The sequence below is a fragment of the Prinia subflava genome, chromosome 2 (assembly GCF_021018805.1).
Source record: "Prinia subflava isolate CZ2003 ecotype Zambia chromosome 2, Cam_Psub_1.2, whole genome shotgun sequence".
In the NCBI taxonomy this organism is placed as follows: domain Eukaryota; kingdom Metazoa; phylum Chordata; class Aves; order Passeriformes; family Cisticolidae; genus Prinia; species Prinia subflava.
Window position 1 is genome coordinate 1,315,369 of NC_086248.1, and position 17,410 is coordinate 1,332,778.

Sequence of the window (17,410 nt, forward strand, 5' to 3'; positions counted from 1 at the left end):
GAACGGAGGAACCCCAAACCCACCCCAAAGAGACCAGGACTGACCCCAGAGAGACCCTGGAAGGGAAACCCCAAACCCACCCCAAAGGGGGAACCCCAAACCCACCCCAAAGGGGGAACCCCAAACCCATCCCGAACAGGGAAACCCCAAATCCGCCCCAGACCAGGACTGACCCCAAAGAGACCCCGAAAGGGGAAACCCCAAATCCGCCCCAAGAGACCAGGACTGACCCGAAACCCGCCCCGAAAGGGGGAACCCCAAATCCATCCCAAAGGGGAAACCCCCAAATTCATCCCAAGGGGGCTGGGGATGACCCCAAATCCTTCCCAAAGAGACCAGGGGGAAAGCCCCAAACCCATCCCAAAGGGGGAAACCCCAAATCCATCCCAAAGCAACCAGGAAAAACCCCAAACCCAGCCCACAGAGACCAGGGATGACCCTAAACCCACCTGGAAAGGGGAACCCCAAATCCTTCCAGAACAGGGAAACCTCAAATCCATCCCGAACAGGGAAACCCCAACCCCACCCCAAAGAGACCAGGACTGACCCCAGAGAGACCCCGAACAGGGGAACCCCAAATCCACCCCAAAGAGACCAGGACTGACCCCAAAGAGACCCCGGAAAGGGGAACCCCAAATCCATCCTGAACGGGGGAACCCCAAACCCATCCCAAACAGGGAAACCCCAAATCCGCCCCAGACCAGGATTGACCCCAAACCTGCCCCAAAGGGGGAACCCCAAATCCATCCAGAAGAGGGAAACTCCAAATCCATCCTGAACGGGGAAACCCCAAATCCGTCCCCCAAAAAACAGGACTGACCCCAAACCCACCCCAAAGGGGGAACCCCAAATCCACCCTGAAAGGGGAAACCCCAAATCCACCCCAAAGAGACCAGGACTGACCCCAAATCCATCCCAAAGGGGGACCCCAAATCCACCCCAAAGGGAAACCCCAAACTCATCCCAAAGGGGCCAAGGGGAAAATCCCAAACCCATCCCAAAGCAGCCGGGGCGATTGGCCCCAAACCCATCCCAAAGGGGCCCCAAAGGATGACCCCAAATCCATCCCAAAGGAATCAGGGAAAACCCCAAATCCATCCCAAAGGAATCAGGGAAAACCCCAAATCCATCCCAAAGGGAAACCCCAAACTCACCCCAAAGAGACCGGGAGGATGATCCTAAAGCCATCCCAAAGGGAAACCCCAAACCCATCCCAAAAGGGAAACCCCAAACCCATCCCAAAAGGGAAACCCCAAACCCATCCCCAGGATCCCGGCCGGGATTGGGATTATTCCCGGAGAAATAAAGGATTTGGTTCTTCCTGGGCGGGGCAGGGAGCGACGGCGTTTGTGGGGTTTTATAGGGTTTGTGGGATTTTGGGGGGATTTATGGGGTTTATGGGGTTTCAAGGAGTTTATGGGGGTTTATGGGGTTTGTGGGGTTTATGGGAGTTTATGGGGTTTTGGAGGTTATGGGGTTTATGGGGTTTATGGGGTTTTCAGGGTTATGGGATTCATGGAGTTTATGGGGTTTGTGGGGTTTGTGGGGGTTTTATGGGTTCTGTGGGGCTTGTGGAATTTTCTAGGGTTTATGGGGTTTATGGGGTTTCATGGGGTTTGGGGGTTTCGGGGGTTTATGGGTTTTGGGGGGTTTCTGGGTTTCTGGGGGGTTTTGGGGTTTTGGGGGGTTCTGAGGGGTTTTGGGGGTTTCCGGGCTCTATGGGGTTTCTGGGGTTTTATGGAGTTTATCGGGTTTATGGGGTTTTATGGAATTTTATGGGCATTTATGAGATTTATGACGTTTTTGGGGTTTATGGAGTTTTGGGGGTTTATAGGATTTATGGGGTTCGTGTGAGTTTATGGGGTTTATCGGGTTTATGGGGTTTGGGGGGTTTATGGGAGTTTATAGGTTTTATGGGGTTTTACGGGGTTTATAGGGGGATTTGGGGTTTTGGGGGGGTTTATGGGGTCTGGCGGTCTCGAAGGGTGATGGGGTTTATGGAGTCTGGGCTGTCAAGGACCAGTCGGGGTTTATGGGGTTGCAGGGATGGGGGTTTAGGGTGATTTATGGGTTTTGGGGCGATTTATGGGTTTTGGGGTGATTTATGGGTTTTGGGGTGATTTATGGGGTTCCACGGACCCCACACCCCCCCCCCCCCACATTGCTGCCGCCCCTCCCATCCTCCCTAAGCCCCTCCCAGCCCCACAGAGCCCCCAGGGCGCCCCAAATCCCAAATCCCAAATCCCCCCTTGAATTTGGGGCCGCCCCAAACCCCCCCGGACTCCCCAGGCCACGCCCACTCCGCGCCGGCCACGCCCCCACGCTGGGCACGCCGCTGACGTCACGCACCCACGTTTGGCCACGCCCCCTAGGTTTAACCACGCCCCTCCTCTGGCCACGCCCCCGCAGTCGTTTTTCATTGGCCACGCCCCTCGAAGGGGCGGGGCCTGCCTGAGAGCGCGCGCGGGATTCGAACGCGATAACGGCCGGAAAAGGCGGGAAAAGGATCCGGGAATTCCCGGGATCGGCACCGGGAGCGGGGAAAGGATCCCGGAGCTCCCCGGGATCGGCACCGGGAGCGGGGAAAGGATCCCGGAGTTCCCCGGGATCGGCACCGGGAGCGGGGAAAGGATCCCGGAGTTCCCCGGGATCGGCACCGGGAGCGGGGAAAGGACCCCGGAGTTCCCCGGGATCGGCACCGGGAGCGGGGAAAGGATCCCGGAGTTCCCCGGGATCGGCACCGGGAGCGGGGAAAGGATCCCGGAGTTCCCCGGGATCGGCACCGGGAGCGGGGAAAGGATCCCGGAGTTCCCCGGGATCGGCACCGGGAGCGGGGAAAGGATCCCGGAGTTCCCCGGCGCCCACCGACAGCGAAGCAGAACCGAGGTGAGAGCGGGGGGCTCTTCCCGGGAACCGCCCGGCGCTGGGAATTCCCGCCCAAACACTGGGATCCCCCCCAGTCCGAAATCCGGGATCCCCCCAACCTCGGATCCCCCCTCCCAGGGCTGGGATCCTCCCCCAGCCCGCAATTCCCGCTCCGCAATTCCCAAATCAGGGATTCCTCCCCCGCAAGCTGGGCCACCCCAATTCCCCGATCCGGGATCCCCCTGAATTCCCAGATTTGGGATTTCCTCCCCGCTCCCAGCCCCAGTCTGGGATCCCCTGGGATCCGCTCCGTCCTCCAGTTCGGGACCCCTCCGATCCGGAACCCCCCAGTTCCCAAATTCGGGACCCCCAATTCCCAAATTCGGGATTTCCCCATTTCCCAAATCCTGGACTTCCCCAATTCTCAAATCTGAGACCCCCTCAATTCCCAAATCACGGGACCTCCCAATTCCCAAGTCCAGGATTTGTGCAATTCCCAAATCCAGGATCACCCCAGTTCCCAAACCCTGCACTTCCCCGGTTCCCAAGTCCAGGATTTCCTCAATTCCCAAATCATGGGACCCCCAATTCCCAAATGTGGGACCTCCCCAATTTCCAAACCCTAGATTTCCCCAATTCCCAAATCCAGGATCCCCCCCAATTCCCAATCCTGCACTTCTCCAATTCCCAAATCTAGGACCCCTCAATTCCCAAATCCTGGACTTCCCCAATTCCCAAATCACAGGACCTCCCCAATTTCTGAATCCAGGACTCCCCAGTTCCCAAATCCGGGCTCCCCCCAATTCCCAAACCCTGCACTTCCCCAGTTCTCAAACCCCGGGCTTCCCCAGTTCCCAAATCCAGGACTCTCCAGTTCCCAAATCTGGGATTTCCCCAGTTCCCAAGTCTAGGACTCCCCAATTTCCAAATCCATGATTTCCTCAATTCCCAAATCCAGGATTCCCCCTATTCGCAAATCCAGAACTTCCTCAATCCCCGTCCCTGGTGCCCCACAGGACCGGGATCAGATCGGGATCGGGATCAGATCGGGATCGGGATCAGATCGGGATCGGGATCGGGATCAGGATCGGATCAGGACCGGCTCCATGGATTCCTTCCAGTCCCCGCCGCCCCGGGCCCGCAGGGACAAGGGTGAGGAGCCGCGGGATCGCCCCGGGACATTCCCACCAGGAATCGGGACATTCCCACCAGGAACCGCAGGAAATCCCAGCGGCTTTTCCAGGGAAACGCCCTCGGCCCATCCCGGAACCCCGGGATGGGAACAGCCCCGGGAGCGTCCCCGGGATCAGTCCCAGGGGCTGCTCCCAGCCCGTCCGGCCTTTCCCGGGAGAATTCCGCAGATTCCCTGAAAAATCTGCCGGCCCCCCTTCCTCCTCCTCCTCCTCCTCCTCCTCCCAGTTTTATCCCTGAGCACATCTGGGTGGAAAATCCCTGGGATTGGCTGGGAGCAGCTTCTCAGCCCTGGGTTTGATCCCTGTTCCCATCCCAGTTTTCCATCCCAGTTTCCCACCCCTCTTCCCATCCCTGTTTTCCCATCCTTGTTCCCATCCCTTTTTCCATCTGTTTCCAATCCCAGATTCTCATCCCTGATTTCCATCCCTTTTTCCATCCCCATTTCTCATCCTTAATTCCCATCTCTGTTTTCCATCCCAGTTTCCCATCCCTGATTTCTCTCTGTTTCCCATCCCCATTTCCCATCCCAGTTTCCCATCCCAGTTTTCCATCCCTTCTTCCATCCCAGTTTACCATCCCTCATTTCCATCCCAGTTTACCATCCCTCATTTCCATCCCAGTTTTCCATCCCTGATTTCCCATCCATTTTCCATCTCTGTTTCCCATCTCTGTTTCCCATCCCTGATTCCCATCCCTTTTTCCATCTGTTTCCCATCCATTTCCATCTCTGTTTTCCATCCCAGGTTCCCATCCCAGTTTCCATCCCTATTTTCCATTCCAGTTTCCCACCCCTCTTCCCATCCCTGTTTTCCCATCCCAGTTTCCCATCCCTGTTCCCATCCCAGCTCCTTGTTCTTCCCGACATTCCTCTCTGGAATTGGGCGTGGGATCCGCGGGAGCTCCGTTTTTTAGGGAACAAACCCACCCAGGGAACGGAGCTGGAATTCCGGGAAACCCTGGGAGGGTTGGAAGGAGCTTTCCCAAAAATCCAGGAATGGGATCAGAACAGGGGCTGGGAATCCCGGGATGCTTTGGGAGGAGCTCCAAGGCCGGGAATTCCGACCCTTCCCAGATCCGCATCCCCGAAATCCCCAGGGATTCCAATCCCACCAGGATTCCAGGGGGAGGCTCTGGGGCTGGAGAACCTTTCCAGGCAGGAATTGTTCCCAAGATCCCGCTGAGCTTTCCCTGGAAGTTGGTGGCCGTTCCCCCCACCCCGCCCGTGATTCCCGCCGGGATCTTCCCGGGGATCACCGGAATTCTCCCGGCAGATCCCGTGTCCGTCACCATCCCGGCCTCTCCCTTCATGCAGAAGTTGGGATTCGGCACCGGCGTCAGCGTCTACCTGATGAAAAGGTCGGGAATTGTTATCCTGGGAAATCCCGGGAAAAGGGGGTGGGAGAGGAGCCCTGGGCTTGGGATGATCCCGCTTTTCCTCCTGTGGGTTTGCAGAGCCGGGAAGGAGCGCGGTGATTCGGGATAACGCTGCCCTGGCTGGAATTCCGGGATTTGGGCTCTGTTATTTTGGGATATCCCTTTCCCAGCTGGAATTCCGGGATTTGGGCTCCATTCTGGAGAACTGTGGGATTTGGGCTCTGTTATTTTGGGAAAACCCCATTGGTTTTTCCTTGGATGGAATTCAGGGATTTGGGGCCATTCCAGGGATAAACTCTGGCTGGAATTCAGGGGTTTGGGCTCTGTTCCTGGGAATTCTGGGATTTGAGCTGTGTTATTTTGGGATATCCCTTTCCCAGCTTGAATTCTGGGATCTGGGCTCTGTTATTTTGGGATATCCCTTTCCCAGCTGGAATTCTGGGATTTTGGCTCCATAATTTTGGGATATCCCTTTCCCAGGGGTTTGGGCTCCGTTCCAAGCCCAGCTCTCTCTGGAAACGGGAATGGATAAAAATTTCCCTTTCCATGGAAATTCCCGGGGGAATTTGGAGCCTCCCCTGGCGCGTTCCTTTGGGATCCCATTCCCGATTCCCTCCGGAATTCCCCCGACCCTGGGGGCCGTTCTGTGGAGCATTCCCAGCTCTCCCCGGCATTCCCGGGCTCTCCCGGCTCTCCCCGGCATTCCTGGCTCTCCCCAGCATTTCCGGGCATTCCCAGCTCTCCCGGAGTTCCCGGTTCTCCCTGAATTCCCGGTTCTCCTGGCTCTCCCGGCATTCCCGGTTCTCCTGGCTCTCCTGGGCATTCCCAGCTCTCCTGACTCTCCCGGGTGTTCCTGGCTCTCCCGGCATTCCCAGCTCGCATTCCCGGCTCTCCTGGGCGTTCCCGGCTCTCCCCAGCATTCTCAGCTCTCCCCGGCATTCCCAGGCATTCCCAGCTCTCCCGGGAGTTCCTGCTTCTCCCTGCATTCCCAGTTCTCCTGGCTCTCCCCGCATTCCCAGCTCTCCCGACTCTCCCGGGTGTTCCTGGCTCTCCCGGCATTCCCATTTCGCATTCCCGGCTCTCCCGGCATTCCCAGCTCTCCTGGGCTCTCCCGTTATTCCCATCATTCCCGCTGTTCCAGGTCCCCGCGGGGGCTGCCGCGCTCGCCGTGGGCGGTGAAGAAAATCAACACCGGCTGCTCCCGGAGCCAGCGCGGGCTCTTCCAGAGGCGGCTGCGCCAGGAGGCGCAAACGCTGCGGAACCTGCAGCACCCCAACATCGTCGGTGAGGGAACAACGGGAATAACGGGAATGGGATCCATGGGAACGGGGCACAAACGCTGCGGAACCTGCAGCACCCCAACATCGTCGGTGAGGGAACAACGGGAATAACGGGAATAACGGGAATGGGATCCATGGGAACGGGGCGGGATCTGCGGGAATGGGGCGCAAACGCTGCGGAACCTGCAGCACCCCAACATCGTCGGTGAGGGAACAACGGGAATAACGGGAATAACGGGAATAACGGGAATGGGATCCATGGGAACGAGGCACAAACGCTGCGGAACCTGCAGCACCCCAACATCGTCGGTGAGGGAACAACGGGAATAACGGGAATGGGGCAGGAATAATGGGAATGGGATCCACGGGAATGGGGCGCAAACGCTGCGGGACCTGCAGCACCCCAACATCGTCGGTGAGGGAACAACGGGAATAACGGGAATAACGGGAATGGGATCCGCGGGAATGGGGCGCAAACGCTGCGGAACCTGCAGCACCCCAACATCGTCGGTAATGGCGGGAATAACGGGAATAACGGGAATGGGGGGATCCATGGGAATGGGGCGCAAACGCTGCGGAACCTGCAGCACCCCAACATCATCAGTGAGGGAACGGGGCGGGAATAACGGGAATGGGATCCATGGGAACGGGGCGGGATCTGCGGGAATGGGGCGCAAACGCTGCAGAACCTGCAGCACCCCAACGTCGTCGGTAACGGCGGGAATAACGGGAATAATGGGAATGGGATCCATGGGAACGGGGCGGGATCTGGGGGAATGGGGCGCAAACGCTGCGGAACCTGCGGCACCCCAACATCGTCAGTAATGGCGGGAATAACGGGAATAACGGGAATGGGGGGATCCATGGGAATGGGGTGCAAACGCTGCGGAACCTGCAGCACCCCAACATCGTCAGTGAGGGAACGGGGCGGGAATAACGGGAATGGGATCCATGGGAATGGGGTGCAAACGCTGCGGAACCTGCAGCACCCCAACATCGTCAGTGAGGGAACGGGGCGGGAATAACGGGAATGGGATCCATGGGAATGGGGCGCAAACGCTGCGGAACCTGCAGCACCCCAACATCGTTGGTAACGGCGGGAATAACGGGAACAGAGTGGGAACGGTGGGAATGGGGCGGGATCCGCGGGAATGGGATCCATGGGAACGCGGCGGGATCCGCGGGAATGGGGTGCAAACGCTGCGGAACCTGCGGCACCCCAACATCGTCGGTAATGGCGGGAATAACAGGAATAATGGGAATGGGGGGATCCATGGGAATGGGGCGCAAATGCTGCGGAACCTGCAGCACTCCAACATCGTCGGTAATGGCGGGAATAACGGGAATGGGGCGGGAATAACGGGAATGGGATCCACGGGAATGGGGCGCAAACGCTGCGCAACCTGCAGCACCCCAACATCGTCGGTAATGGCGGGAATAACGGGAATAACGGGAATAACGGGAATGGGATCCACGGGAATGGGGCGCAAACGCTGCGGAACCTGCAGCACCCCAACATCGTCGGTAATGGCGGGAATAACGGGAATAACGGGAATGGGGGGATCCATGGGAATGGGGTGCAAACGCTGCGGAACCTGCAGCACCCCAACATCGTCGGTGAGGGAACAACGGGAATAACGGGAATAACGGGAATGGGATCCATGGGAACGGGGCGCAAACGCTGCGGAACCTGCAGCACCCCAACATCGTCGGTGAGGGAACAACGGGAATAACGGGAATAACGGGAATAACGGGAATGGGATCCATGGGAACGGGGCACAAACGCTGCGGAACCTGCAGCACCCCAACATCGTCGGTAACGGCGGGAATAACGGGAATGGGGGGATCCACGGGAATGGGGCGCAAACGCTGCGGAACCTGCAGCACCCCAACATCGTCGGTGACGGCGGGAATAACGGGAATAACGGGAATGGGATCCATGGGAATGGGGCGCAAACGCTGCGCAACCTGCAGCACCCCAACATCGTCGGTGAGGGAACAACGGGAATAACGGGAATAACGGGAATGGGATCCACGGGAACGGGGCACAAACGCTGCGGAACCTGCAGCACCCCAACATCGTCGGTAATGGCGGGAATAACGGGAATAACGGGAATGGGATCCATGGGAATGGGGCGGGATCTGCGGGAATGGGGCACAAACGCTGCGGAACCTGCAGCACCCCAACATCGTCGGTGAGGGAACAACGGGAATAACGGGAATAACGGGAATGGGATCCACGGGAACGGGGCACAAACGCTGCGGAACCTGCAGCACCCCAACATCGTCAGTGAGGGAACAACGGGAATAACGGGAATAACGGGAATAACGGGAATAACGGGAATGGGATCCATGGGAACGGGGCACAAACGCTGCGGAACCTGCGGCACCCCAACATCGTCGGTAACGGCGGGAATAACGGGAATAACGGGAATGGGATCCATGGGAACAGGGCGCAAACGCTGCGGAACCTGCAGCACCCCAACATCATCGGTGAGGGAATAATGGGAATAACGGGAATGGGGGGATCCATGGGAATGGGGCGGGATCTGCGGGAATGGGGCACAAACGCTGCGGAACCTGCAGCACCCCAACATCGTCGGTGAGGGAATAACAGGAATAACGGGAATGGGATCCATGGGAATGGGGCACAAACGCTGCGGAACCTGCAGCACCCCAACATCATCGGTGAGGGAATAACGGGAATGGGGCGGGATCCATGGAAATGGGGGGTGGGATCCATGGGAATGGCAGGATTGGATCCGTGGGAATGGGGGGATTGGATCCGGGGTAATGGGGCAGGATCCATGGGAATGGCAGGGCAGGATCAGATCTGTGGGAATAGCGGGGTTGGATCCATTGGAATGGGAGGATTGGATCCGTGGGAATGGGGGTGGGATCCATGGGAATGGGATTCCCACGGATCCCATTCCCACAGATCCATTCCCATGATCCCATGGATCCCCCAGATCCCGTTCCCGCTCCCACAGCCCCATTCCCACGGCTCCCACAGATCCCATTCCCATGGATCTCCTGGCCCCGTTCCCATGGATCCCACGGCTCCCACAGATCCATTCCCGTTCCCATGGCCCCGTTCCCACAGATCCATTCCCATCCCCATGAATCCCATGGATTCCATTCCCATTCCCACGGATCCCATTCCCACAGACCCATTCCCATGGATCCCACAGATCCCATTCCCACTCATCTATTCCCACGGCCTCATTCCTGTTCCCATGAATCCCATTCCCAAGGATCCCATCCTCATCTCCTGTTCCCATTCCCATCCCATTCCCACAGATCCCATTCTCATGGATCCATTCCCATTCTCATGGATCCATTCCCATGGATCCCACAATCCCATTCCCATGTGTCCATTCTCATTCCCACAGATCCCATTTCCATTCATCCCATTCCCATGAATCCCATTCCCATGGATCCCGGTCCTATTTCCATTCATCCCATCCCCTGTTCCCATTCCCACGGATCCCATTCCCACAAATCCCATGGACCCCCATTCCCACAGATCCCCTAGATCCCATTCCCACTGATCCTGTTTCCATGAATCCCATGGATCCATTCCTACGGATCCCTTGGATCCCATTCCCATGAATCCCATGGACCCCCATTCCCACAGATCCCCTAGATCCCATTCCCACTGATCCCGTTTCCATGAATCCCATGGATCCATCCCTACGGATCCCTTGGATCCCATTCCCATGAATCCCATGGATCCATTCCCATTCCCACAGATCCATTCCCACGGATCCCATTCCCACAAATCCCATGGATCCCATTCCCACGGATCCCTGGATCCCGTTCCAGGGTACCGGGCGCTGACGGAGGCGGCTGACGGGAGCCTGTGCCTGGCCATGGAATTCGGGGGGGAGAAATCCCTGCACGAGCTGATCGAGGAGCGCCGGGAGCAGGGATTGGGAATGTTCCCCGCCCCCACCATCCTCAGCGTGGCGCGGAGCGTGGCCAGCGGCCTCCAGGTACCGGGAAAATCCGGGAAAATTCCAGGAATAACAGGGAAAAGGGGGAGCCGGGGCGGCTTCACAGCTGCTGAAGGGGTGTGGAAACGACTGGGAGGGATCTTGGGAAGGAATTCCCGGCTGGGCTGGAATTCCCAGAGAATCCCTGGATCCCCGGCAGTGCCCAAGGGTGGATTGGGATCACCCTGGGATGGTGGGAAGTGTCCCTGGGATGGGATTGGAGGTCCGTGGATCCCATCCCAAAGCATTCCGGGATTCTGGGACTGAGGACGCTCAGGATCCATCCCGAGGGGTTTTTATGGAATTCGGGGATGGAAAAGGGAAGGGAGACCCTGCCTGGAGTCCCCAATTCCCAGGGAATTCCCAAAATTCCTTCCCGGAGAGGAGCCAGGATGGGGCTGGATCCAACCCCAGGTTGGGAGAGCCGGGAATGTGCAGCTGGATCAGGGGAGGATCCAGGGAATGCCGGGAGCCTTTTCCAGAGGGAAAGGAGAGCCGGGATTTGGGAAAGGGCTGGAGGGGCGGGAGGCAGGGAATGGAATTCCCAGTGGGAAAGGGGGGATTGGGGTGGAATCTTGGGAAGGAATTCCCAGAGAACCCAAGGAACAGAGCCGGATCTGCTGGGATCAGAACCCATCGACTCCCGCGGAGCAGATCCGGGGTTTCCCCCGATCCCGCGGTCTCTTCCCGCTGTTTTCCCGGGATTCCCGCAGTACCTGCACGAGGAGCAGCGGCTGCTCCACGGTGACATCAAATCCCCCAACGTGGTCGTGCGCGGCGCCTTCGCCGCCGTCAAGATCTGCGACGTCGGCGTCTCCCTGCCCCTGGACCAGGACCTGAAGGGTGAGGCGGGATTCCCGGGAATGCCGCCGCTCCGGAATTCCCGGGGTTTGGGGGACGCGGGAATGGGGGCGGGAAGAGCCGGGGGTGGTTCCCAGCCAAAGCCCCAGGAATTCCACGGGGTTTGTGGGGAGTGTTCCCATGAGGGAATGTGGGGGTGGATCCGGATTTATTGGGAATGTGGAGCCAGAGGGTGGGAATGGATCTGGTTTTTTGGGAATGTGGAGCCAGAGGGTGGGAATGGATCAGGTTTTTTGGGAATGTGGAGCCAGAGGGTGGGAATGGATCAGGTTTTTTGGGAATGTGGAGGCAGAGGGTGGGAATGGATCAGGTTTTTTGGGAATGTGGAGCCAGAAGGTGGGAATGGATCTGAATTTGTTAGGAATGTGGAGCCGGAGGACCGGCAGGATCTGGGTTTTGGGAATGTAAGGCCAGAGGGTGGGAATGGATCAGGTTTTTTCGGAATGTGGAGCTGCAGGGTGGGAATGGATTTGATTTTTTCAGAATGTAGAGCCAGAGGATGGGAATGGATCCAGATTTATTGGGAATGTGGAGCTGGAGGGTGGGAACGGATCTAGTTTTTTTGGGAATGTGGAGGCACCAGAATCTCCTGCAGGAATGTGGGAATGGATCCATTTTCTTGGGAATGTGGAGTCAGGGGATGGGAACAGATCTGGTTTTATTGGGAATGTGGAGCCAGAGGGCAGGGATGGATCAGGTTTTATTGGGAATGTGGAGCCAGAGGGTGGGAATGGATCTGGGTTTTGGGAATCTGGAGCCAGAGGGTGGGAATGGATCCGGTTTTTTGGGAATCTGGAGCCTGAGGGTTGGAATGGATCCAGTTTTTTGGGAATCTGGAGCCAGAATATGGTATGGGTCAGGTTTTATTGGGAATTTGGAGCCAGAGGGCAGGGATGGATCCGGATTTTTGAGAATCTGGAGCCAGAAGATGGGGATGGATCTGGTTTTTGGGAATGTGAGGCCAGAGGGTGGGAATGGATCAGGTTTTTTCGGAATGTGGAGCTGCAGGGTGGGAATGGATTTGATTTTTTCGGAATGTAGAGCCAGAGGATGGGAATGGATCCAGATTTATTGGGAATGCGGAGCTGGAGGGTGGGAACAGATCTGGATTTTTGGGAATGTGGAGGCACCGGAATCTCCTGGGGGAGTGTGGGAATGGATCAGTTTTCCCGGGAATCTGGAGCCAGGGCATGGGAACAGATCTGTTTTTATTGGGAATGTGGGGTCAGAGGGAAGGGATGGATCAGGTTTTTTGGGAATGTGGAGGCAGAGGGTGGAAACGGATCCAGTTTCTTGGAAATTTTGGAGCTGGAGGCTCTGGAATCTCCTGGAGGATCCACAGGGCTCTGGAATTCCTCTGGGAATGGAAATCCAGAGGGAAGGCTCTGGAATTCCACCAGGGATCTGCAGGGCTTGGGAATCCACCCAGGAGCAGGAATTTCTCTGGGAAAGGGGTGCAGGAATCCCTGTGGGAATGCGGCTTTTCCTGGGATCCCATTCCGGAATCCAATTCCTGATCCAGGATCTGATTCCTGATCCAGGATCCCATTCCCAATACCAGATCCCATTCCCAATCCTGGATCCCATTCCCCATCCTGGATCCCATTCCTGATGTGAGGTCTGGGATCCCATTCTCGTTCTGTCTTCCATTCCTACTCTGGGATATCCCATTCCCGCTCTGGGATCCCATTCCTGCTCCCATTCCCATTCCTGCTCCCATTCCTGTTCACATTGCAGTGAGCGATCCCAATCCAGTTCCCCATCCTGTTCCTGTTGCAGTGGCCGATCCAATTCCATTCCCGTTTGCATTCCCATTCCTGTTCCCATTCCCGTCCTGCTCCCATTGCAGTGAGCGCTCCTGATCCCATTCCCAATCTCATTCCCTTTCCCGTTGCAGTGCCCGATCCCAACCCCATTCCCTTTCCCGATCCCTTTCCTGTTGCAGTGGCCCATCCCTCTCCCATTCCCAATCCCATTCCTGCTCCCGATCCCGATCGCATTTTTGTTCCCTTTCCCATTGCAGTGGCTGATCCCGCTCCCATTCCCATCCCTGCTCCCATTCCCAATTTCATTCTTGCTCCTATCCCCGCTCTCATTCCCTTTCCTGCTGCAGTGGCCATTCCCAATCCCATTCCCATCCCTTTTCCCATTGCCAATCCCATTCCCGCTCCCGTTCCCGATCCTGTTCCCATCCCCATTCCCATTCCTTTCCCTCCACAGTGGCTGCTCCCATTCCCGTTCCCATTCCCAATCCTATCCCCATTCCTGCTCCCATTCCCATCCCCACTCGCATTCCCATCCCCATTCCTGTTTCCTTTTCCTGTTCCCCTTCCCACCCCTTTCCCCCTGCAGTGGCAGATCCCTTTTCCCATTCCTGTGCCCATTCCCTTTTCCCGTTCCCATTCCCATCCCCATTCCCGTTCCCCATTCCCGTTCCCATTCCCCGTTCCCATTCCCCATTCCTGTTCCCATTCCCCGTTCCCATTCCCCATTCCCGTTCCCATTCCCCGTTCCCATTCCCCATTCCCGTTCCCATTCCCGTTCCCATTCCCCATTCCCTGTTCCCATTCCCCATTCCCCATTCCCGTTCCCCGTTCCCCATTCCCGTTCCCATTTCCCATTCCCGTTCCCCGTTCTCCGTTGCCCGTTCCCCATTCCCCATTCCCATCCCGTTCTCCGTTCCCCATTCCCATTTCCCATTCCCCGTTCCCATTCCTGTTCCCTGTTCCCATTCCCGTTCCCATTCCCCATTCCCTGTTCCCATTCCCCTTTCCACCTCCCATTCCCTTTTCCCATTCCCCATTCTCCATTCCCCATTCTCTGTTCCCATTCTCCGTTCCCCATTCCCCGTTCCCCATTCCCCATTCCTGTTCCCATTCCCCTTTCCACCTCCCATTCCCTTTTCCCATTCCCCATTCCCGTTCCCATTCCCCATTCCCGTTCCCATTCCCCATTCCCGTTCCCATTCCCCATTCCCCATTCCTGTTCCCATTCCCCATTCCCCGTTCCCCGTTCCCGTTCCCATTCCCCATTCCCTGTTCCCATTCCTCATCCCTGTTCCCATTCCCCGTTCTCCGTTCCCATTCCTGTTCCCATTCCCCATTCCCGTTCCCATTCCCCATCCCCATTCCCCATTCCCGTTCCCATTCCCCATTCCCGTTCCCATCCCCATTCCCCATTCCCGTTCCCCATTCCTCATCCCCATTCCCATTCCCCATTCCCCATTCCCTTTTCCCATTCCCCATTCTCCATTCCCATTCCCCGTTCCCGTTCCCATTCCCCATTCCCATTCCCCGTTCCCATTCCCTGTTCCCCGTTCCCCGTTCCCGTTCCCATTCCCCATTCCCTGTTCCCATTCCCCGTTCCCGTTCCCATTCCCCATTCCCCATTCCCCGTTCCCATTCCCCGTTCCTGTTCCCATTCCCCATTCCCTGTTCCCATTCCCCGTCCCCATTCCCCATTCCCGTTCCCCATTCCCCATTCCCATTCCCGTCCCCATTCCCCATTCCCCGTTCCCATTCCCCATTCCCCGTTCCCATTCCCCATTCCCTGTTCCCCATTCCCCATTCCCGTTCCCATTCCCCATTCCCCGTTCCCCATTCCCGTTCCCGTTCCCCATTCCCCATTCCCGTTCCCATCCCCATTCCCCATTCCTCATCCCCATTCCCATCCCCATTCCCCATTTCCCTTTTTCCCATTCCCGTTTTTCCCCGGCAGTGTCGGACCCGTCTCTCCAGTACGTGGGCACGGAGCCGTGGCTGCCCCCGGAGGCGCTGGAGCCGGGCGGGGCCATCTCCGACCGCTCCGACATCTTCGCCTTCGGCCTCACGCTCTGGGAGATGCTGGCGCTGAGCGTGCCCCACATGGCCGAGCCCGGCTCCGACGGTACGGAACAACACCGGGATTTGGGAAAACAGGAGGCAGGGAATGGAATTCCCAGTGGGAAAGGGGAGCTCGGGGTGGGAGCTTGGGAAGGAATTCCCGGCCGGGCTGGAATTCCCAGAGAATCCCTGGATCCCCGGCAGTGCCCAAGGGTGGATTGGGATCACCCTGGGATGGTGGGAAGTGTCCCCGGGATGGGATTGGAGGTCCGTGGATCCCATTCCAAAGCATCCTGGGATTCTGGGATCGAGGACGCTCAGGATCCATCCCGAGGGGTTTTTATGGAATTGGGGGATGGGAAAGGGAAGGGAGACCCTGCCTGGAGTCCCCAATTCCCAGGGAATTCCTGAAATTCCTTCCCGGAGAGGAGCCGGGATGGCGCTGGATCCAATCCAGGAGAGCTGGAGAGGGATTTGGGAAAAGGGGCTGGAATGCCGGGGCAGGGAACAGCTCCCACTGCCAGAGGGTCGGGATTTGGGGACTTTTGGGATTTGGGGATTTTAGGATTTGGGGATTCTGGGATTTTGGGATTCCCAGAGAAGCCGTGGCGGCTCCCTGGGGATGCCCCAGGCCGGGATCGGGGTCTGGCCGGGATTCCCGGTACCCGCCCCCGACGTTCTCACGCTGCCGCCCTTCCAGAGGATCCCGAGGATTCCGAGGATTCCCAGTGCGAGGATTCCGAGGATTCCCGGTGCGAGGATCCCGAGGATTCCCGGAGCGAGGATTCCCAGTCCGAGTATTCCCAGTCGGAGGATTCCTGGGATGAGGCCTCGTACCTGGCGGCGCTGGGCTCGCGGCCGCCGCTGCCGCCCGCGGCGCTGGGCCCGGCGCAGGCCCCGGTGCGGGAGCTGTTCCTGGTGTGCACGGCCCGGGAGCCGCCGGAGCGGCCGTCGGCAGCGCGGATCCTGCAGGCGCTGCCCGAGCCCGAGCCCTGAGCGCCGAATTCCCGGAGCGCGGCGTTCCCAGAGTGCCGAATTCCCGGAGCGCGGCGTTCCCGGAGTGCCGCATTCCCGGAGCCTGGTGTTCCCGGAGTGCCGGAGTGCCGGAGTGCGGCGTTCCCGGAGTGCCGGAGTGCCGGAGCGCGGCGTTCCCGGAGTGCCGCATTCCCGGAGCCCGGCGTTCCCGGAGTGCTGGAGTGCCAGAGCCCGGCGTTCCCGGAGTGCCGCATTCCCGGAGCCCGGCGTTCCCGGAGTGCCAGAGTGCCGGAGCGCGGCGTTCCCAGAGCCCGGCATTCCTGGAGCCCTGAGCGCCGCCCAGCACAGCGTTCCCGGAGTGCCGGATTCCCGGAGCCCGGCGTTCCCGGAGTGCCGCATTCCTGGAGCCTGGCATTCCCGGAGTGCCACATTCCTGGAGCACCGCCTTCCTGGAGCCCAGCATTCCTGGATTCCCGGAGGGCCGGATTCCTGGAGCGCCGCCTTCCTGGAGCCTGGCATTCCCGGAGCTCTGGCATTCCCAGAGCCCAGCGTTCCTGGATTCCCAGAGCCTGGCATTCCTGGAGCCTGGCATTCCCAGAGCGCCACGTTCCCGGAGCCCGGCGTTCCCGGAGTGCCGGAGTGCCGGAGCGCGGCGTTCCCGGAGTGCGGCATTCCCGGAGCCCGGCGTTCCCGGAGTGCCGGAGCGCGGAGTTCCCAGAGCGCCACGTTCCCGGAGTGCCGGATTCCCAGAGCCCAGCATTCCCAGAGCCTGGCATTCCCGGAGCTCTGGCATTCCCAGAGCCCAGCGTTCCTGGATTCCCAGAGCCTGGCATTCCTGGAGCCCGGGATTCCTGGAACCCGGCATTCCCGGAGCCCGGCGTTCCCACATTCCTGGAGCCTGGCATTCCCAGAACTCGGCATTCCCAGAGCCTGCCATCCCCAGATTCCCAGAGCCTGGTGTTCCCAGATTCCTGGAGTTCTGGCATTCCCGGATTCCCAGAGCTCTGGCATTCCTGGAGTGCCGCATTCCTGATTCCCAGAGCCT

The 17,410-nt window shown here is 58.7% G+C and overlaps 1 protein-coding gene across 2 annotated transcripts; it reads left to right on the plus strand.

The window, feature by feature from the left end:
• Positions 1-2,482: 2,482 nt before the first annotated feature.
• Positions 2,483-16,482, plus strand: PBK (PDZ binding kinase). 2 transcript variants are annotated; one of them, XM_063422893.1, is made up of 8 exons: positions 2,483-2,886; positions 3,824-4,017; positions 5,331-5,415; positions 6,575-6,717; positions 10,539-10,708; positions 11,422-11,551; positions 15,287-15,454; positions 16,091-16,482. In XM_063422893.1, exons 2-8 carry the CDS (start codon positions 3,972-3,974, stop codon positions 16,384-16,386), a joined length of 1,038 nt encoding a protein of 345 aa, XP_063278963.1. In that variant the 5' UTR covers positions 2,483-2,886; positions 3,824-3,971; the 3' UTR covers positions 16,387-16,482. The 2 variants fall into 2 exon arrangements, with proteins under 2 accessions (XP_063278963.1, XP_063278955.1); XM_063422885.1 differs by having other exon boundaries at positions 3,882-4,017.
• Positions 16,483-17,410: the final 928 nt, after the last annotated feature.

Bases quoted from the DNA above. Each gene is read 5' to 3' on its own strand.
- PBK (XM_063422893.1), top strand. From the start codon at position 3,972: ATGGATTCCTTCCAGTCCCCGCCGCCCCGGGCCCGCAGGGACAAGG. The intron at 5,416-6,574 runs GTCGGGAATTGT...CCGCTGTTCCAG, and splicing joins AGCGTCTACCTGATGAAAAG to GTCCCCGCGGGGGCTGCCGC. The intron at 6,718-10,538 runs GTGAGGGAACAA...ATCCCGTTCCAG, and splicing joins GCAGCACCCCAACATCGTCG to GGTACCGGGCGCTGACGGAG.